General features: G+C 33.4%; 5 protein-coding genes across 5 annotated transcripts; 1 reads left to right on the top strand and 4 right to left on the bottom strand.

Moving 5' to 3' along the window:
* Positions 1–39: 39 nt before the first annotated feature.
* HELRODRAFT_189325 (hypothetical protein) lies at positions 40–2,760 on the bottom strand. The gene is made up of 4 exons (XM_009027529.1): positions 2,122–2,760; positions 1,120–1,568; positions 973–1,050; positions 40–828 (listed from the first exon to the last, which is right to left on the bottom strand). The coding sequence occupies exons 1-4, from the start codon at positions 2,675–2,677 to the stop codon at positions 145–147; spliced, it is 1,767 nt and encodes a 588-aa protein (XP_009025777.1). The 5' UTR covers positions 2,678–2,760; the 3' UTR covers positions 40–144.
* Positions 2,761–6,953: 4,193 nt separating this feature from the next.
* HELRODRAFT_145054 (hypothetical protein) lies at positions 6,954–7,295 on the top strand (the record flags this gene model as incomplete). Its single annotated transcript, XM_009027528.1, has 1 exon — positions 6,954–7,295. A coding segment is annotated over one exon (342 nt), but the record flags the coding sequence as incomplete, so codon positions are not given.
* A 1,503-nt stretch (positions 7,296–8,798) lies between these two features.
* HELRODRAFT_68470 (hypothetical protein) lies at positions 8,799–9,179 on the bottom strand (the record flags this gene model as incomplete). Its single annotated transcript, XM_009026986.1, has 1 exon — positions 8,799–9,179. One exon carries the CDS (start codon positions 9,177–9,179, stop codon positions 8,799–8,801), a length of 381 nt encoding a protein of 126 aa, XP_009025234.1.
* A 2,497-nt stretch (positions 9,180–11,676) lies between these two features.
* On the bottom strand, positions 11,677–11,994 carry HELRODRAFT_147055 (hypothetical protein; the record flags this gene model as incomplete). The annotated part of the gene is made up of 1 exon (XM_009027527.1): positions 11,677–11,994. A coding segment is annotated over one exon (318 nt), but the record flags the coding sequence as incomplete, so codon positions are not given.
* A 6,037-nt stretch (positions 11,995–18,031) lies between these two features.
* On the bottom strand, positions 18,032–18,373 carry HELRODRAFT_145048 (hypothetical protein; the record flags this gene model as incomplete). Its single annotated transcript, XM_009027526.1, has 1 exon — positions 18,032–18,373. A coding segment is annotated over one exon (342 nt), but the record flags the coding sequence as incomplete, so codon positions are not given.
* Between the last annotated feature and the right edge of the window lie 4,061 nt (positions 18,374–22,434).

Here is a 22,434-nt window from a genome sequence, read left to right as displayed (position 1 = left end):
CGGCTATCGCACCGATGCGCCCCAAACAAGAACAAAACATTTGGAAACTAATATTTTTACTTCTGATGAAAATATTATTTACAAACAACCCAACAAAAAATTAAAAAAGTTGATAAACAATCATTGAAATAATCATTGACCACATCACCATTGACCATCATCGTACTCTTCACCTTCTTCATAGTCCTCACCTTCTTCCATCATTTCATCACCACCATAATCCGTATCCCCATAATCCTCACTACAAGCAGTATCAAAACCAGTACCATCATCATCATCTTCATCAAAACTTTCTGTGGTTTTCTTCTTTCGACTCTTTTTGGGTCTTCCGTGAACCTGCGACTGGTGATGTAGCACACTTCGCTGATTCTTATAAACCTTACCGCAGAGATTACAACCAAACTGACTCAAAACTGTCATTTGCTTGTTGAAAGAGAAGCCATCCCCAGACTGACACTGTACAACTTCATTTATGGCATTTACATTTCCTCTACCGCCTCCTCTTCCTCCTCCTCCCCTACTCATCATCATTCCCCTCCCACCAATGCCTCTTGAAGACATTCTTCCTCTGGCTACCATCCCTCTTGAACCCCGAGCCCTTGCAGATGGATTACCTGTTGGTGGTCCACTGCTGTTGGGTTGCATGAATTGTTGCTGCAGTTGCTGTGGTTGCTGGATTTGATAACGAGGTTGATGTGGTTGGAAAGATTGGCGTTGCGGTGGTGGTGATGCAAGCCGTTGATTTGGATTCATATTTAACTGTTGTCTGTAATGTTGTTGCTGTTGGAACATTTTTTGCCCAGGAGCTGTCTGAAGAGGTACCAATGCCTGCAAACAATGTCAACATCATCAATTCTTAACATGTCATATAGCATAATTAGTCAGTTTGACAGCATCTTACACTTTTGTCATTTGCATGAAATTATTAAAAACATCAACATCGTCATCATCAATAAACTTAGAAGAACTGACCATGCTCTGACTCTGAGATGCACTTCTCTGCATGACTGGACTTTTCATTCTTTGAGATTGTTGACTCATTGGCTGCTGCTGCCATGACATATGTTGTTGCATTTGTTGCGAATTTTGGAATTTACCTGGAGAATTAATCATTCTAACTTGTTTTTGAGGTGTCGATGGACCTGGTTGTGGTTGTTTCTGCAAGTGTTGTTGCAGTTGTTGTTGAAGTTGAGGACAGCTTTTGTAAAGACTTGCATTACTGTTGTTGTTGTTACTATTATTAATGATTTGTAGCTGCTGCTGATACTGTTGTGGTTGGCATTGTTGTGGGTCCATAGAAACGTCACTTGTTAACGAATGCTGTAAGGTAGGGGTGTTGTTTATGTCATGTCCTTGGTAAGAAGGCTGAGATTGTAACATATTGTAACTCGACTGTGGTTGTTGCTGAAACAGTTGTTGTTGTTGCTGCTGCTGCTGCTGAGTGTGTACTGTAGATTCTTCAGCGAGAGACTGTTCCAAATTCAATTCCAATGTTCTATCCTGGTCTTCATCATCTGAGTTGATGTCAATCACTTCACTTTCCAACAATGGAATGTCTATATCTATATCTTTTATATTAAAAATCAACAGTTTACTATTACTAAACACTTGTACAAATGAATAGTAACAATGTAATAAGTTATTAACATTACAGGATCCAGTGAATTTATCTCTATGCAATCATTTTACTGCTCTCTAGTTAAGAAAATCATCTAAGTGATTAACATCAAGTAGTGCATTTTTTAGGCAAAATCAGATGAAGTATGTCTGAGGCAGATGAAAACTTGTCTATCTACAACTCTTTAGTTGAAAATTAAAAACTTTAAATTCTTACTATCAGTACTGACTCCCAAAAATTATTTTTCAACATTAGCTTTATAATTTCAAACAGATACCTAGCATTGTGATAAAATGTTGAAGTGGCATGGTTGTCATTAGTAATATCAGTTTTATGTGCATGCGGTTACCAGTCATAGTTTTATTATGAAGGACCCGTGAAAAAGGTTAAGCTAAGATAAGAACTGTTACATAATAACAGAGCTTTTATGATGAAATATAATAAAAATAAATAATTTAATCCTATAAAAGATTAGAAAATAAATAAATGTTTATCAGCATTACTTGAACTGGATTTGGTGATAAAGTTGGCTTCCATTTTGACATCAATCAATGGAGGTGGAGAATCTGAAGCAGCATTATTATTTATTGTTCCTCCACTGGTGGATACATTCTCATTTGTAATTTCTGTTTTTGGTGCGACATTTACAACGTCAAAACCAGCATTATTTTCTAACATTATTGTTGGTCCGGAGCATGATTCATTTTCTTCTTTGATTTTCACATCACCGAAAATATTGCCATCAGTAATTGTGGAGTCGGAGTTAGTTGAACCAACAGAGATGGAACCATCACGATTTGAAGATGTTGGCTCGTTGAAAGCACTGGACGACGAGATATAGTTGGTCGATGTTGATGTTGCACTCGTGCTGCTACCATCTTCGTTATTTACTAGCGGCACTGATTTATCGATGTGAATGTAAAACACGTCCACAGAGTCAATCGTTATGCCTACAACCGCTTCGATTTTTACATTTTCTTGATAGTTCAACCCTTTTTCGCACAATTTTAAAATGGTTGACATTATTAGGCCGCCCACGCGCACCTGATCAGGCTTCATTTTAATTTAATTTAATTACTATTGTCACTTTTATTTCAGTTAAATTATGAAACGGCCAAACAAAACAACTTAGACACCGATCGGGTTTTACTAATAGATCAACCCACGCCGCTCAACATCTTCCCGCTTCGTAATTAAAATACGGGCCTCATTTAGAAAACCTAACCCATACATAATAAATCAATAATAAGGGACCGTCCATAAAGGATGTCACGCTTCAAGAGGGAGGGGGTCCAAATATTTGTGATGTTTTGTGACGAGGGGTTAGGGTAATCGCAAGTTTGGCGTCCCTTTTTTTAAATAAACAAAACAATAAATAAATTTTCTTTCATATATATGTGCATAAATGAATATTAAAGTTTTCAAGCGAGCAAATAGCTCATGAATATTAATAAAAGGAGGAGTCAAATGCAGTACATTGATGAAACTACTAGCAATTTTCCAAATCTATTTGTAGCTTTATGTTGAAAAATAAAATAGCCCTTCTAAACAGCTTGTCCCAATTTTCACAGCTCCCATATGATGCATTTTGCCCTTCTATTCAAGGTTTTTTTTTAAACTGCATCTGCAAAATATGTGTTATATAATGCTTTATTTGTGTTATTCACTAAATATCTTTATTTTAGCATAATAAAGTTAGACCAGTCAAACCAATTTTCATCCTACTAAAGAGACTGAATCATGGTGATAGTCTTAAATAAATTTTATTTATTCAATTACAATTAAATTTAATGCAAAAATTATAGATTAATGAAAAATGCATAAAAAATTATTAATATATCTATTTAAATAAAATATGTGCCCGACATGCGTTCATGGTGATGAATAATATTTCTTTTTAATTGTCTGCTAGGGTTCTGTCCATAAAGACTGTCACTCTTTCTTTTTTGCGTGTTTTGCCACCCCCACCCTCTGTTTCAAACCCCGCATGTCACAATTTGTTGATGCCCTCTCTTGAAAATAACCATCTGCTGTGAGCAGTTCAACATTTTTTGTACAAATTACCAATATCGCTCATAACGAATAATATCTACTTGCTATTGATTTTGCCGTTGAAATTGTCTTAACGTTTGTGGAATTATTTTTACTAAAGTAATAAAGGTCAACGTACAGCTTCGTAAACATTCAGTCACCGTTAGTTTATATATACTACCATTACATTGTGATTTTTCGTACTCATTTGAGTTAATTTATTCATTTCGATTGTCTCAAGAATGAAATATTTAATATCATTATTCGTTATCAGTTGTGCTGCTACGTTCGAGGGCATCAGGGCGACGAAATGTTTTGTCTGCTTGTCAACTGCAAAAGAACATCAATGTACGATAGCTCCAATTTGAAGTTTATGAAGTGTTCGGGTATATGAGAGTAAATAGTCACTTGTTGTGTCAAAGTTCAAAGTCTGATTTACGGTTTGCAGACCACATTAAGTATTTATGAAAAACTTAAAATTTACAATGCCGGATTTTTGTCTTATCAAACAACAATTTTAATTTAATAATACTGAATATGTAACGAATAAAATATTCAATTTGTTGATAATTTTTATTTAATAAAAACAATGGACTGTTGGATGGTCTCTAAATAGTAACAACGCAAAAGGTGGTACACAGCACTTCAGATACATTGCACACATGTTCAGAGAAGTTGGTTGCAGTGACACTGAAGACTTCGGGGGCACATATCACAAAACGTGTTACTGCAACTATGACTACTGCAACTTCTGATAACTGTGCATGTGTATTTCGGAAAATATATCCTAAATATAATTAAATAAAAAAATTGATATAAAATGTATACTTAAATCGTAACAAAACACTTTTTGATATAATTTAAATTCTAAAAATCCTTGCGTTTGAATATTTAAACATCAGAAGAATGTGCTGCACAAGCTGGGCGGCCTTTAAATGAGGACCGGCGAGCTAGCTGCCCCGGACTTACACAAGAAAGATTTAAAAAATCCAAATTATGACCAGGTCAGCAACTGAAACGTTTTTATTCTTAAAAAAATAATTTTCTGCTTTATTAGCGAGAGCTACAGTACTTGTAAAAGAACCCAAGTGCTAACTCTGCGAAAGACTATGAAACGAGCAAACAGTCAACAACTTTTTAAAAAACCTAAGATTGCTCTTTGGTTTTTAAAAAGCCAACGCTTTTTCGTTTCATTTCCCTGGGCAAAATGTCAGCAACCAGAAATTACCAAAATTACCAGATTAATTCAAATTACAAACCGGTTAGAAATTGGCAGGCGCTCATTGCATGGTGCTCATCAGAGGGCATGTTTATTATAACAACTAACCATTTAACATCAAATTAGATCAAAAGCATTTTGTTATAGCATAATGGAAATCATTTATTATACGGTAGAAGAACCAAAAACTCAAAATTTGCATGATTTTGCAGACAAATTGTTGAGTGGATTGTAAAGATCGGTCAAAAAAATGATTAGTTGCAATCTGGGATTTCACGTTCATTTCAAAGAAACAAAAACGGACATGTACGGAATAAATAATAATCCAATTGCAAAATGACCAACTTGAAACAGTGCTGGTGTGATAACAATGAAAATTTTAAAAAAGTATGAAAGAAGAATAAAAAATTAATAAACTAAAAAAAAGAGAACCATATCGACAGAATCAATTAATAAAAAGGCATTACATACCACAAAAAATCCGTTAGAAACTGACAGGCGTTCATATGCATGGTGTACAAAAAGTTAAATTTTATTACAACAACTCAATAATTAGCAGCCAATCAGATAAAACGAGTTCCATTAAAACTTTATTAGAGATAGCGTATTATTTGATGCAAAGGTAACAATGAATTACTTAGCTTCTTCGTAACATAACACCAATAAGCAACCAACTATAAGACAAGATTTTTATTTCAACTAACTTTGAAACAGCCAGACCAGAAATTAACAAAGTGAAACTATTAGAAGCAATCGAATGTAAAAACGTTTAACAACAATTTCTAATAAAAATGATATTTAAATTGCAAGTCAGTTAGAAATTGACACGCGCTCATTTGCATGTTGCTCAAGAGATGGCATGTTTATTATAACTAACCAATTACCGACCAATCAGATCAAACGGTTTTAATTACAACTTTATTAGAGTTAACGGGAAGACTCAACTTTGCTTTTATTGGAAATGAAGACTTCAAGTTTCGTTCTAACAATGGATCTAAGGAATACGGGACATACTTGAGCAGAGGAACAAAGCAGGTTGTACCGGGCAGGAGGTATTGAATCTTAACGAGCCAACCTATAAATACTCCATCAGATAACTACTGAATTGAATGCTCAGCGTGTGGTACATTGCATCCTCAGCACAACAAATTTGTATGAATCAAAAATATTATAGTGATTACAAAATTTAACAAAATATTCATTAGTAAACTCTAAAAATTAAAAGCAAATTGGAACAATTGTACAAAATATATGCAATAGAACAAATTTTATCCTATTGAAAAAAAATTATATTTTTGTAAAAACTGGTTTAAAATCCAAAAATTCTTTTTTAATCTGCTCCTAAAAATCGATTCAAATATATAATAAACTAAGTGAAAAGTCATGCAAAACACAAATAATATAAGTGAACCATCAATGACCAACAACAATTTACAAATGTTGATCAACAATTCACCAATGTTGAACAACAACCCACAAATGTTGTACAACAGATCACACCCAAATGTCAACATGAACATATACAACATCAACATGTTCAACAACTCCTGGCCACAAACAACTCCAGCCTGGCAACGCAACAACATGCTTCAACATTCATTCCAACATCCAGCTTCCAACAATCCAGAATGCATGAGAAACACACATCAATCAATAGACAGTGGTTACTACGACAACTCATCCACCTTCCAACAACAAACACCAACAACATCAAGAAATTGTTCATTAATGCCCATGCATTTCTCAACAATGTTTCATCCTCAATTCACCTCCACACCACAACAACACAGAACATTCCGCGACAACAACGACAAACTTCAACCCTACAATCAGCTGATGAATTATAACACGAATCCACCTTCCAACATGCACCATCAAGCACCTCAATCACACCTCACACCACACCACTCTGTACAACATTCCAACTCACTTGATGATAGTGGGCTGATGATGAGTTCAACACAAAATCGACAACACCACCAACAACAGCAACAACATCACAAACAACGACATCAACAACAACACAACCAAATAGATGATCAACAACATAACGCAACAGACAAGCAGACGGAGAACACACGTGTCTGCAGCAATTGTGGCACAACAAGCACACCCATGTGGCGCAGAGATTCGGAGGGAAGATGCATCTGCAACGCTTGTGGTTTGTACGAGAAAGCCAACAACGGCCAGAAAAGAAGTTTGAGACAGGTCAGAGGAAAAGCCCCCTACAAAAGACCCAATCAAGTTTGCTCCAACTGTTCTATCAGGTCCACCACCATGTGGCGCAAAACGGAGAACGGAGAAGTAGTTTGTAATGCTTGCGGACTCTACTACAAGTTATATCAAAAACATCGTCCATTGGAGCTGAAGAGGGAAAAGATCCAAACGAGAAAGAGACCATTGAAAAAAATGAAGACCAGGAATGAAGGCGTTGATGATCCAACTCAGCAGGCAACTACACAACAAACCACATCAACGAATAATTCATTACTTCAACAAATTGCATCAGACAACAATTTAACCAACACAACACAACCAACAACAAATCAACATCTCTTTGCATCCAATCAACCAACTGCTTACAACTCATATCTGCCACCAAACACATTCCCATCAGAAACATCGCATGCAAGCCATCATCTGACACAACAACATCCAGCACAACACAACACAAAACATACAATGCAACATGCATCAGAACATTCAAATGAAACCAACAACAGCGCACATAATTCACACCATCATCCATTAAATACATTAACTTCATTCCAGCATTTTGCAGGTGCTCCACTGGATTCGACGAACTCTGATGAAGATGTCCTCAACAATCAGTGCTGCTTGTTCAATGCTACTCAAAATGCGGTCAACGACGAATTCTAAAAAGAAGCAATTTAGCAGACTTAAATTTTTGTTAATTGTTAAAATTGTTGCATGTTTTGTTTTGACATTTTTTTGAAATATTTTTCAATAATTTTTTTTTTAGTTATTTTATATACATATTTTTTCATTTATGCTAACTCATTTTAACACATTTTACTCAACTTTTCAGAAAATAAATTTGTAACATTTTTTCAAAAACTATTTTTGACCTTGGTATTATAGCTCAATAAACATGTTAATATGGCAAAAAACATTTTTGCTCATAAAATAAGTTGAATTTAACGTACACCTCTATCATACAGCTTATGTAATGAAGCGATAAACAAATGTAGAAAGTAATAATAAATTCAATATTAAAATATGAAATTTAAAAAAATCCACTAAAAGGTCTTGTACAATCTCACAATCTAAATAAACATTTTTATGTGCAAGATCGTATATCAATGCTGTTGGAGTTCCCAAAATTTCATGAATAAAATAACGTTTCAAAATATCTGCTTGTAGATCAATTAAGTTGTTTCGATTGTTAAACTAATTTTGTTACAGTGTCAAATATCTCAGAAGAATTTAGTATATACAAAATAAAAAATGAAAAGTCTTAGTTTGTTTATTTTTTTTGCAATGCAACAATGTCAAACGTAGAGCTGCTTCGTGTTTTTTATGCTAATTAATTAAACTTTTTTTCCACAAATGCTGTACTATCTCCACTAGACGTCCCACTTAATATTACGTATGAACGATCAAGCACAACCAGCACAAAGCAAAAAGAGTGAGAACAACACTGGATACAAATCACTTGGTGACTATAGAACGCGTGCGTATGAGAACTCCAACGAGCATGGAGTCTCGTACCAAATCCACTTTGAGAACTTAAGACGCTCCCGAAAATATGTCAATGAGCATAGAATCACGAATTAAGTCTCTTATATACTAGAAAGGCACCGATTGCTCGGGCACCAGTCAACAAACAACCACTTTTTTTGAAGATAAAAACCCTATATCAAAGCAAACTTAGATTTTGTTTAGGGTGTTTGTAAACATAAAAATTTCTCAAAGTGGTATGTATGTTAAATTAATCAAAAAAACTACTAATTCATTTTTTAAAATAATTTGTAATAATTTATAACTTCGTTTAAATTGCAAAAACTTCATCCTAAAAAAATCGTCTAGCCACCTCTTCAGCTCCAATGGACGATGTTTTTGATATAACTTGTAGTAGAGTCCGCAAGCATTACAAACTTCTTCTCCGTTCTCCGTTTTGCGCCACATGGTGGTGGACCTGGTAGAACAGTTGGAGCAAACTTGATTGGGTCTTTTGTAGGGGGCTTTTCCTCTGGTCTGTCTCAAACTTCTTTTCTGGCCGTTGTTGGCTCTCTCGTACAAACCACAAGCGTTGCAGATGCATCTTCCCTCCGAATCTCTGCGCCACATGGGTGTGCTTGTTGTGCCACAATTGCTGCAGACACGTGTGTTCTCCGTCTGCTTGTCTGTTGCGTTATGTTGTTGATCATCTATTTGGTTGTGTTGTTGTTGATGTCGTTGTTTGTGATGTTGTTGCTGTTGTTGGTGGTGTTGTCGATTTTGTGTTGAACTCATCATCAGCCCACTATCATCAAGTGAGTTGGAATGTTGTACAGAGTGGTGTGGTGTGAGGTATGATTGAGGTGCTTGATGGTGCATGTTGGAAGGTGGATTCGTGTTATAATTCATCAGCTGATTGTAGGGTTGAAGTTTGTCGTTGTTGTCGCGGAATGGTCTGTGTTGTTGTGGTGTGGAGGTGAATTGAGGATGAAACATTGTTGAGAAATGCATGGGCATTAATGAACGATTTCTTGATGTTGTTGGTGTTTGTTGTGGAAGGTGGATGATTTGTCGTAGTAACCACTGTCCATTGATTGATGTGTGTTTCTCATGCATGCTGGATTGTTGTAAGCTGGATGTTGGAATGAATGTTGAAGCATGTTGTTGTGTTGCCAGGCTGGAGTTGTTTGTGGCCAGGAGTTGTTGAACATGTTATTTGTCAGATGTCAATTCCAATCATTTTTGTAAAAGCAGTATTAGTTTTTAATTGACAATGTAAAAATTTTAGTTAGCCTAATTTTGTTTAATGCAATTATGATCACTCAGAAATTACTTTCTTGCTGAGCAATTTGTTTTTTTTATATTTTGTGAACGATCTTATCTAACTGCGTAACTTTATCTATACTCAGCAACTTCATTAATTATGTTTATTAACAACTTCAATGTACTCTAAAAATGCTTCATAATTAAGTAATGTTGAAAAATCTTTTTATAGCAACTCAACTATAAAAATGACTTGACCGTAAATTATTTCGCTGATGTACTATGATAACAGGTGCCTAGAAGTAAACCTAACTAATGATGTTGCAAAACGTACTAAAACGTATGGGACAAATTATTCATAAGATATATGACAATGTACAGTAGTGACCAGAGATAAAAAAAAGGAATATCCTTCCCTAAATCCGTGTAAAAATCTGACTCCGTTTCCGGGTTTTGAGTCTAAGAAAAGTGTTTAACTATCACTATTAGTCATTTAAGGTTAAAGTTTCTAAAAAAAACCCACATAAAATCAGTCACTCAGTATTAGTAAATTGTTTAGATTTTAAAACATACTGAAAACAATTATTTGTGATTTTATTGATATCACAGTATCAGCAATTATTTTCTGTATTAAAAATGATGGCTTATCGCTGAAAGACAATCTTGAAAAATATTTTTAGAACAAAGAGTCGGAGTTGAAAAATATCCGACACCGAGCTCCAACCAAAATTTTCGACCGACCTCGACGACACTCTGCACTCTGGTAGTAGTGACTCTCAAGCAAATGGTTAGATATAGTCAAAAAAAATGCATCAACGGTAACGTTTGAAAAAAAAAAAATTTAATTCGAAGTAAAATTTCTAACAAAAGACACTTCCCCAAATTTTGTCTAGACCCATTTATTCGACAAAGAGATGTGTTGATAACTAGTTTGTTGCTGTTGCATTATGAAATGTTTAGAGCTTCTATGATTCCGCATATTACATTTGTATATGAATTGTAAGTTACATTGTACAAGTTGTTTGCAGCTTTAGATTTTAATTATTTTTCAGAAAATTGTTAAGATAAATTACAATTTTTGTACTACGTTAAACTGTTTGATGGAGTATTTCGACGATTTCTGTTAACTCCATCAACAGCATGTTTAATAGGATCATTAAGAAAAAATTTAAAATAAATTCTGAAGATATGTATATTACAATTTTATTGACAAAAATCTTTTAAAATTTGATAAAATAAGTTACAATAGATGAAAATATTCAAAAGTTTCAAAACAACAAAAAAATTTAGAAACAAAATAAAAATAAATAAAATCAATTATGGATGAAATATGTAACATTTAGAAAAACAAAATATTGAAATCATGTCAATTGGTTTCTTTTTAAAACTGGTTGTTATCCGCATTTTGATTAGCACTGGAAAGGCAGCACTGATAGTTGAAGATATCTTCATCAAAGTTCGTCGTGTCCAGTGAGGTACCTGCAAAATGCTGGAATGAAGTTAATGTATTTAATGGATGATGGTGTGAATTATGTGCGCTGTTGTTGGCTTCATTTGAATGTTCTGATGCATGTTGCATTGTATGTTTTGTGTTGTGTTGTGCTGGATGTTGTTGTGTCAGATGATGGCTTGCATGCGATGTTTCTGATGGGAATGTGTTTGGTGGCAGATATGAGTTGTAAGCAGTTGGTTGATTGGATGGAAAGAGATGTTGATTTGTTGTTGGTTGTGTTGTGTTGGTTGAAGTGTAGTCTGATGCAATTTGTTGAAGTAATGAATTATTCGTTGATGTGGTTTGTTGTGTAGTTGCCTGCTGAGTTGGATCATCAACGTCTTCATTCCTGATCCTCATTTTTTTCAATGGTCTCTTTCTCGTTTGGATTTTTTCCCTCTTCAGCTCCAATGGACGATGTTTTTGATACGACTTGTAGTAGAGTCCGCAAGCATTACAAACCACTTCTCCATTCTTCGTTTTGCGCCACATGGTGGTGGACCTGGTAGAACAGTTGGAGCAAACTTGATTGGGTCTTTTGTAGGGGGCTTTTCCTCTGGCCTGTCTCAAACTTCTTTTCTGGCCGTTGTTGGCTCTCTCGTACAAACCACAAGCGTTGCAGATGCATCTTCCCTCCGAATCTCTGCGCCACATGGGTGTGCTTGTTGTGCCACAATTGCTGCAGGCACGTGTGTTCTCCGTCTGCTTGTCTGTTGCGTTATGTTGTTGATAAACTATTTTGTTGTGTTTTTGTTGGTGATGTTGTTGTTGTTGCTGCTGATTTTGTGTTGAACTCATCGTCAGCCCACTATCATCAATTGAGTTAAAATGTTGTACAGAGTGGTGGGGTGTGAGGTGTGAATGAGGTGCTTGATGGTGCATGTTGGAAGGTGGATTCGTGTTATAATTCATCAGCTGATTGTAGGGTTGAAGTTTGTCGTTGTTGTCGCGGAATGGTCTGTGTTGTTGTGGTGTGGAGGTGAATTGAGGATGAAACATTGTTGAGGAATGCATGGGCATTAATGAACGATTTCTTGATGTTGTTGGTGTTTGTTGTTGGAAGGTGGATGAGTTGTCGTAGTAACCACTGTCTATTGATTGATGTGTGTTTCTCATGCATTCTGGATTGTTGGAAGCTGGATGTTGGTATGAATGTTGAAGCATGTTGTTGCGTTGCCAGGCTGGAGTTGTTTGTGGCCAGGAGTTGTTGAACATGTTGATGTTGTATATGTTCATGTTGACATTTGGGTGTGATCTGTTGTACAACATTTGTGGGTTGTTGTTCAACATTGGTGAATTGTTGATCAACATTTGTAAATTGTTGTTGGTCATTGATGGTTCACTTATATTATTTGTGTTTTGCATGACTTTTCACTTAGTTTATTATATATTTGATTCGATTTTTAGGAACAGATTAAAAAAGAATTTTTGGATTTTAAACCAGTTTTTACAAAAATATAATTTTTTTTCAATAGGATAAAATTTGTTCTATTGCATATATTTTGTACAATTGTTCCAATTTGCTTTTAATTTTTAGAGTTTACTAATGAATATTTTGTTAAATTTTGTAATCACTATAATATTTTTGATTCATACAAATTTGTTGTGCTGAGGATGCAATGTACCACACGCTGAGCATTTAATGTTCCAGTAGTTATCTGATGGAGTATTTATAGGTTGGCTCGTTAAGATTCAATACCTCCTGCCCGGTACAACCTGCTTTGTTCCTCTGCTCAAGTATGTCCCGTATTCCTTAGATCCATTGTTAGAACGAAACTTGAAGTCTTCATTTCCAATAAAAGCAAAGTTGAGTCTTCCCGTTAACTCTAATAAAGTTGTAATTAAAACCGTTTGATCTGATTGGTCGGTAATTGGTTAGTTATAATAAACATGCCATCTCTTGAGCAACATGCAAATGAGCGCGTGTCAATTTCTAACTGACTTGCAATTTAAATATCATTTTTATTAGAAATTGTTGTTAAACGTTTTTACATTCGATTGCTTCTAATAGTTTCACTTTGTTAATTTCTGGTCTGGCTGTTTCAAAGTTAGTTGAAATAAAAATCTTGTCTTATAGTTGGTTGCTTATTGGTGTTATGTTACAAAGAGGCTGAGTAACATGCAAATGAACGCGTGCCAGTTTATAACGGATTAGTAGTTTTTTGAAATTCACTAGTACATTTTTGTTAAAAGTCTTTCGTTCTTTAAAGTTCATTTCACAGAACTTTTGTAAGTTCTTACATTTTATTCAAATTTTGTTTTTTATTTTGAAGTAACAACATCACGTTTTGAAAAATTATATAACAATTTTGTTTAATGCAATTTCTTTCTTTTATTTTTTTTTTAATAAAATAATTGTTTTAAATTAGTAATTTTCTTCTGTATTTTTAAATTTCATCATACTGATGCTTTGCATATTCTTAAGTGTGGCCTTTTCAAAAGAATTTTCAGCTATCGCATTATATAATATTCTTACATTTACTTGAGTCTATATATTAAACACTAATTTTCTAAACATATTTTCATCTTTAATCAATGATCCTTCTGATGATCTCATATCAAGCTCGACAATTAAATTTATTTCTCCATATTCTTTGTGTGATCATGCAAATGTTTTTTATTTTCTTAATGTCCAATCAGTTCAACTAACTTATAGCCATCCAGTTAAATATATAATTTATAATTATTTTCATCTCGGTGATGCTTACATCATAATTAATTCATACTCCTATCAACATGGTTTGTACTCAAAATTTTATCAACCCTCTTTCGATCTACCTCAAACTGAATGGACGATGCTTAGATTTTAAGCCAGTTGTCTGTGGAGTTCTTGAGGAACACCCAGTTCCTCTTGTTTCTAATACGCACGAATGATAATACAACAGTCAATGAAAACATATTGTTTTTTGCTGATGTGGCTAAGATCTTTGAAATTATAAGTAACAGACAAGACAGGGAGAGGATGGTTCAAGAAATGAAAGTTGAGAGTCAAGCTGCATACAGAAGTGGCAATTAACTGGCGTTCACGGTGCAAGACATTTACTTTCTACAAAAGAAACATTTTCAGACTTGGAAGTAACTAATGATTTCAACCTCCAATTCAAAGATCACATATTGACTAGAAATAAAAAAATGACTATGTTTGGAATCATTGCAAGAAATTTCAAACATCTAACTGGAGTTTAGTTTTCAAGTTTTCATCAAGAACTCCCCTGTGTTCATTAAGAACTCTACTGACAACTGGCTTAAAATATGAGCATCGTTCATTCAGTTTGGGATAAATCAAATAAGTGCTAACAGAATTTTGAGGTCCGTACAGATTGGGAATCATTAAAGAATTTGAAAAAGTTTAAATAATAGCATAAAAAAAACTGAAGTCATGCCAGTACTTAATTTTGACTGTGGGAGAACTACAAGTATATACAGTTCATCGAGCACCGTCACTTTGACTAATTTTTTCAATCACTATACTCTACAAAACGATACAGTATATGGAGTTTGCCAATTACAGTACACTAAAAATTACAAAATAAAACACACATTCAGTTTTTAATGTTTACAAATCACAATACAAAATACAACACACATTTAGTTTCAAAAGTCAATAGATTATTAAAGTACATTGTTTGTAATCAGTCTCATTTCTTTGTTCATATTCACGCTCAGTTACACACATTCATACATGTTCACACACGCTTGCACCCCTCCTCATTCACATTAACATGCAGTTTATTTTTTTTACAATGATACTAAAAAATGCGATTTCAGTTGCTCTTTGAAATTCGACAGTGATGTGCGTTGATACTTAAAGCCTTCTTTTGAAATATGGTTCCAGATTCTCTGTCTCCTGAAGATGGCATGACGATACAGAAGATCGGTTTTGAAATCATTTGCTGAAATGTAATTTGTTCTTTCTTCGTTTTTGTTTACTTTATAATAGTCGTAAAATATTGCTGGTAATTTATTATTTAATTGCTTGAATACAACTATTGAGACCAACAACGGGTTCGATTATTTAAAAATTAATTGATCAAAACAACAGTTCTGCAGGCGCTTCATAATTTGATTTTCCTCTTCATCATCAATCCCTCGAAAAAATCTAAAGGAAGACATATTTTCAAGTAGCGCATCGTACAAAACGAATTAACATAAGTTCAGCTAAAAATGAACAAAAGATGGAAAATGTATTTGAAGGCATAGTTTAAGTATTTTCGATTATGTTATGTAAAATGGAAAAAATCTTTATCATTTGTATATTTATCTATTTATGTTAGGGACAATGTTGATTGATTTTCTCTTTGTTATGTTGATTTTATTGAAATGGGCGTAGGGACTCTATTGGTTTTCGGTCATTTTTTTCTCATTAATAATAGAAACTCGTTTATTACAGGAAATCAATGATATAAAATCTAAAAATAAAATAAGTATGGTCATTGTCAAATAATTAAATGCACAATAAAACCCTTAATCATTATCTATGATAAATGTACTTAGGTTGTTGCGTGATTCTTTTGATACAAGAAACAACATGTAAGAATGTTTATAACGTATTTTATTTACGTAATACTCAAATAAACAAAAATGTGTTCGGCTTCGCAGCTCTAACTTAAATTGCGAGGGAATGAGTCTTCTCAAGATTTGTAGCTTCATTTGCGTAGAAACATCTAGTTTGGTCGTAAGTCTCAAGAGACATGTTAATTTAGAAATCTCCTCTTTAGTTTTTGTGTCCTTTAGTTCTAAATCATAGACTTATCCCAAGTAATTAAATTCCCGACCCCTTTCTGGGTGTGTTCCGCCAGACCATCGATTGTTGGGTAGAATCCTTTTTGTGTGTTTGTTTTGTGCAGAAAATCGAACAGTTTGCTTTTTTAGTAAAGTTGAGAAAATTTTGTACAGCATTGGCTGGGGCGAATATTAGTCAGATTATTTTATGATGTGGTTACTAAAATTGAAAAAAAAATAACCAAACCTATATTTTCTAATGTACAAGTGCCTAAGAAATCATTTTTTCAATTGAAGCTTTTTTTAATTTTTAATGATTTTCAGTGTTGGAGTCCAATGAAAAAATTCCCACTCAAACTCTTCAACAAATTCTGACTTAGACACAAACTAATGCGGCTCTCACATCAAGTACAAAAAGGATAGTATTGTGTGGTTGTTATTGACTAAAACAATTCACGGGAACCTACACCAAGTAAAACCTCAGAAATGTGGAAACGACGACTGTATCGAGGCTGGAATAGCTGTAAAATTATGTTGATGGACCAATGTTGAAACGATTCTTATTAAAACTTCTTCAACGAGTACAGATGGAAATAGCAGATTTGGTTGAAATATATTTTTGAAGAGGTGAATTTTTTAAAAACAAAACAACAGCTTTTTGTACGAATTTGTGGATTAAAGATAAAGATGTTGATTTGGTCAACGAGTAAGCTCAGTAGCTAGGCTAGATGCGCAATGTCTAGCGCTACCATTACGTGATAGCAGTTCGAATAATATCAGAGACTATCATACGCGTATGATGCGATGCTTGATCGTTCATACGTAATGTTAAGTGGGACGTCTAGTGGGGATAGTACAGCATTTGTGGAAAAAAAATTTAATTAATTAGCATAAAAAACACGAAGCAGCTCTACGTTTGACATTGTTGCATTGCAAAAAAAATAAACAAACTAAGACTTTTCATTTTTTATTTTGTATATACTAAATTCTTCTGAGATATTTAACACTGTAACAAAATTAGTTTAACAATCGAAACAACTTAATTGATCTACAAGCAGATATTTTGAAACGTTATTTTATTCATGAAATTTTGGGAACTCCAACAGCATTGATATACGATCTCGCACATAAAAATGTTTATTTAGATTGTGAGATTGTACAAGACCTTTTAGTGGATTTTTTTAAATTTCATATCTTAATATTGAATTTATTATTACTTTCTACATTTGTTTATCGCTTCATTACATAAGCTGTATGATAGAGGTGTACGTTAAATTCAACTTATTTTATGAGCAAAAATGTTTTTTGCCATATTAACATGTTTATTGAGCTATAATACCAAGGTCAAAAATAGTTTTTGAAAAAATGTTACAAATTTATTTTCTGAAAAGTTGAGTAAAATGTGTTAAAATGAGTTAGCATAAATGAAAAAAATATGTATATAAAATAACTAAAAAAAAATGATTAAAAAATATTTCAAAAAAATGTCAAAACAAAACATGCAACAATTTTAACAATTAACAAAAATTTAAGTCTGCTAAATTGCTTCTTTTTAGAATTCGTCGTTGACCGCATTTTGAGTAGCATTGAACAAGCAGCACTGATTGTTGAGGACATCTTCATCAGAGTTCGTCGAATCCAGTGGAGCACCTGCAAAATGCTGGAATGAAGTTAATGTATTTAATGGATGATGGTGTGAATTATGTGCGCTGTTGTTGGTTTCATTTGAATGTTCTGATGCATGTTGCATTGTATGTTTTGTGTTGTGTTGTGCTGGATGTTGTTGTGTCAGATGATGGCTTGCATGCGATGTTTCTGATGGGAATGTGTTTGGTGGCAGATATGAGTTGTAAGCAGTTGGTTGATTGGATGCAAAGAGATGTTGATTTGTTGTTGGTTGTGTTGTGTTGGTTGAATTGTTGTCTGATGCAATTTGTTGAAGTAATGAATTATTCGTTGATGTGGTTTGTTGTGTAGTTGCCTGCTGAGTTGGATCATCAACGTCTTCATTCCTGGTCTTCATTTTTTTCAATGGTCTCTTTCTCGTTTGGATCTTTTCCCTCTTCAGCTCCAATGGACGATGTTTTTGATATAACTTGTAGTAGAGTCCGCAAGCATTACAAACTACTTCTCCGTTCTCCGTTTTGCGCCACATGGTGGTGGACCTGGTAGAACAGTTGGAGCAAACTTGATTGGGTCTTTTGTAGGGGGCTTTTCCTCTGGCCTGTCTCAAACTTCTTTTCTGGCCGTTGTTGGCTCTCTCGTACAAACCACAAGCGTTGCAGATGCATCTTCCCTCCGAATCTCTGCGCCACATGGGTGTGCTTGTTGTGCCACAATTGCTGCAGACACGTGTGTTCTCCGTCTGCTTGTCTGTTGCGTTATGTTGTTGATCATCTATTTGGTTGTGTTGTTGTTGATGTCGTTGTTTGTGATGTTGTTGCTGTTGTTGGTGGTGTTGTCGATTTTGTGTTGAACTCATCGTCAGCCCACTATCATCAATTGAGTTAAAATGTTGTACAGAGTGGTGGGGTGTGAGGTGTGAATGAGGTGCTTGATGGTGCATGTTGGAAGGTGGATTCGTGTTATAATTCATCAGCTGATTGTAGGGTTGAAGTTTGTCGTTGTTGTCGCGGAATGGTCTGTGTTGTTGTGGTGTGGAGGTGAATTGAGGATGAAACATTGTTGAGGAATGCATGGGCATTAATGAACGATTTCTTGATGTTGTTGGTGTTTGTTGTTGGAAGGTGGATGAGTTGTCGTAGTAACCACTGTCCATTGATTGATGTGTGTTTCTCATGCATTCTGGATTGTTGGAAGCTGGATGTTGGTATGAATGTTGAAGCATGTTGTTGCGTTGCCAGGCTGGAGTTGTTTGTGGCCAGGAGTTGTTGAACATGTTGATGTTGTACATGTTCACGTTGACATTTGGGTGTGATATGTTGTACAACATTTGTGGGTTGTTGTTCAACATTGGTGAATTGTTGATCAACATTTGTAAATTGTTGTTGGTCATTGATGGTTCACTTATATTATTTGTGTTTTGCATGACTTTTCACTTAGTTTATTATATATTTGAATCGATTTTTAGGAGCAGATTAAAAAAGAATTTTTGGATTTTAAACCAGTTTTTACAAAAATATATTTTTTTTCAATAGGATAAAATTTGTTCTATTGCATATATTTTGTACAATTGTTCCAATTTGCTTTTAATTTTTAGAGTTTACTAATTAATATTTTTTTAAATTTTGTAATCACTATAATATTTTTGATTCATACAAATTTGTTGTGCTGAGGATGCAATGTACCACACGCTGAGCATTCAATGTTCCAGTAGTTATCTGATGGAGTATTTATAGGTTGGCTCGTTAAGATTCAATACCTCCTGCCCGGTACAACCTGCTTTGTTCCTCTGCTCAAGTATGTCCCGTATTCCTTAGATCCATTGTTAGAACGAAACTTGAAGTCTTCATTTCCAATAAAAGCAAAGTTGAGTCTTCCCGTTAACTCTAATAAAGTTGTAATTAAAACCGTTTGATCTGATTGGTCGGTAATTGGTTAGTTATAATAAACATGCCATCTCTTGAGCAACATGCAAATGAGCGCGTGTCAATTTCTAACTGACTTGCAATTTAAATATCATTTTTATTAGAAATTGTTGTTAAACGTTTTTACATTCGATTGCTTCTAATAGTTTCACTTTGTTAATTTCTGGTCTGGCTGTTTCAAAGTTAGTTGAAATAAAAATCTTGTCTTATAGTTGGTTGCTTATTGGTGTTATGTTACAAAGAGGCTGAGTAACATGCAAATGAACGCGTGCCAGTTTATAACGGATTAGTAGTTTTTTGAAATTCACTAGTACATTTTTATTAAAAGGCTTTCGTTTTTTAAAGTTCATTTCACAGATCTTTTGTACGTTCTTACATTTTATTCAAATTTTGTTTTTTAATTTGAAGTAACAACATCACGTTTTGAAAAATTATATAACAATTTTGTTTAATGCAATTTCTTTCTTTTATTTTTTTTTTAATAAAATAATTGTTTTAAATTAGTAATTTTCTTCTGTATTTTTAAATTTCATCATACTGATGCTTCGCATATTCTTAAGTGTGGCCTTTTCAAAAGAATTTTCAGCTATCGCATTATATAATATTCTTAATTTTACTTGAGTCTATATATTAAACACTAATTTTCTAAACATATTTTCATCTTTAATCAATGATCCTTCTGATGATCTCATATCAAGCTCGACAATTAAATTTATTTCTCCATATTCTTTGTGTGATCATGCAAATATTTTTTATTTTCTTAATGTCCAATCAGTTCAACTAACTTAAAGCCATCCAGTTAAATATATAATTTATAATTATTTTCATCTCGGTGATGCTTACATTATAATTAATTCATACTCCTATCAACATGGTTTGTACTCAAAATTTTATCAACCCTCTTTCGATCTACCTCAAACTGAATGGACGATGCTTAGATTTTAAGCCAGTTGTCTGTGGAGTTCTTGAGGAACACCCAGTTCCTCTTGTTTCTAATACGCACGAATGATAATACAACAGTCAATGAAAACATATTGTTTTCTGCTGATGTGGCTAAGATCTATGAAATTATAAGTAACAGACAAGACAGGGAGAGGATGGTTCGAGAAATGAAAGTTGAGAGTCAACATCGACAAATGTGATCTATTACCTGTAGGCAAACATGCAGAAGTGGCAAATTTTAATTTCAGACTTGGATGTAACTATGATTTTTTTAATTTGTTTTTGTATTGACTCGGATGAGACTGCTTTATATTTTATTTGTGGGCTAGGAATTTGTCCAAACCGTTTTCCTTAAACAAATAGAATAAAAAGATGTTTTTCAAACCGTTACCTAACTTTTCGTATTACATCGATCGTTACATATTATAAAATGTAAGAATAATAACATTAATCAAGTCGTAAAGATATCTTTGGTAACAAAATGTTCGAAGTTTTCTCAAATCTTTGGATGTATGAAAATGCTAGAAGTGTATCTCAATTCATTTATTTATCAAATTAAATTAAACTAATCAATAAAAATAAATGATAGAATAAAAAAAATGAATTGAATAATCTAGTGATAGACCATCGGTGGACAATTTAAAATAAATCCCAAGGCAATAATATAATAACAGTAACATATAATTATATCATTTTTGTATATATACACATATATTATTATTATTATTATTGGTGTGTTTATAAGCACCCTTAAAATAGATCTCAGAGGCGCTAACGATTATTGCAGTACATTTCGTAGCACATTCAATGCAATGAATGGAGACAAAAAGACATTAGCACGAGTAAGCTTGGACAAAATGATGGTTTTTCAACCTTTTACGAAATTGAATAACAGACAGCCCAGGATTACGAAGGTCCCTATGCAAACCATTCCATACAGCATGTCCTATTGCGGAGAAATTCCTTCAACCAAAAGCCAAGTTTGTGTCAGGTACAAACAGTAAACCTGAATTGTCATAGCACAATGTTTGATTCAGCAATGTCATTGTTCTAGGAATGACTCTGTCAGTTAAATATTTAAGGGCAACTCTCTTAATACATTTAAAAACCATTAAACATATCTTGAAAATAATTCTTTGATAAACCGAATGCCTGGGAAGAGAAAAAAGAATTGGCTTAACGTGATTGTATTTAAGGCCGCCCGAAACCAACCTTGCAGCCCAGTCAACCTTGCAGTCTAAACATATTTGCACCAGACAGCTGCAATAGTCTATTTTTAATTGGATAAATCCAATGAACCAAATTAGTCCATTTTTTGCAAACATACATATGCATTCACAAACATGTGCATAATCAATTAATACAAGTTTTTGAAAGAAACATAAAGAGTGAAACTGCAATTTGCGATATAAAAATGATTTTGCCAATGAAAACATTAAAATATTTACCAATAATAATTTAATAACAATCAATACACACACATACACACACACACACACATATATATATATATATATATATATATATATATATATATTTGTACATATATAAATATATATATTATATATATATATATATTTTTACAAAATTCTATAAATTCTAAAATTGCACTGATGATGATTCATTCGGAATCGAAATATGACTTTATTTGCAGCAAGAATTCGGAAAATAAGTTTATCTTGAATTTTTGAATTTTAATAAACTAAATGTTCTCCAAAAAACTTTAGTGAGAAAATCAAAAAAACGATATATATATATATATATATATATACAAGCTTGAGTATATATATATATATATATATATATATATATATATATATATATATATATATATATATATATATATATATATATTCTATATATATCTACAAATGTTTGGCGTATATATATATATATATATATATATATATATATATAT

This window comes from Helobdella robusta (assembly GCF_000326865.2).
Source record: "Helobdella robusta unplaced genomic scaffold HELROscaffold_5, whole genome shotgun sequence".
Lineage (NCBI taxonomy): Eukaryota > Metazoa > Annelida > Clitellata > Rhynchobdellida > Glossiphoniidae > Helobdella > Helobdella robusta.
The sequence above is the reverse complement of the archived record's forward strand: the minus strand, read 5'-3'. Positions and strand labels throughout refer to the sequence as shown.

Bases quoted from the DNA above. Each gene is read 5' to 3' on its own strand.
- HELRODRAFT_189325 (XM_009027529.1), bottom strand. From the start codon at position 2,677: ATGAAGCCTGATCAGGTGCGCGTGGGCGGCCTAATAATGTCAACCATT. The intron at 1,569-2,121 runs GTAATGCTGATA...TTAATATAAAAG, and splicing joins TATCACCAAATCCAGTTCAA to ATATAGATATAGACATTCCA. The intron at 1,051-1,119 runs GTTAGAATGATT...ATGTCATGGCAG, and splicing joins CATCGACACCTCAAAAACAA to CAGCAGCCAATGAGTCAACA.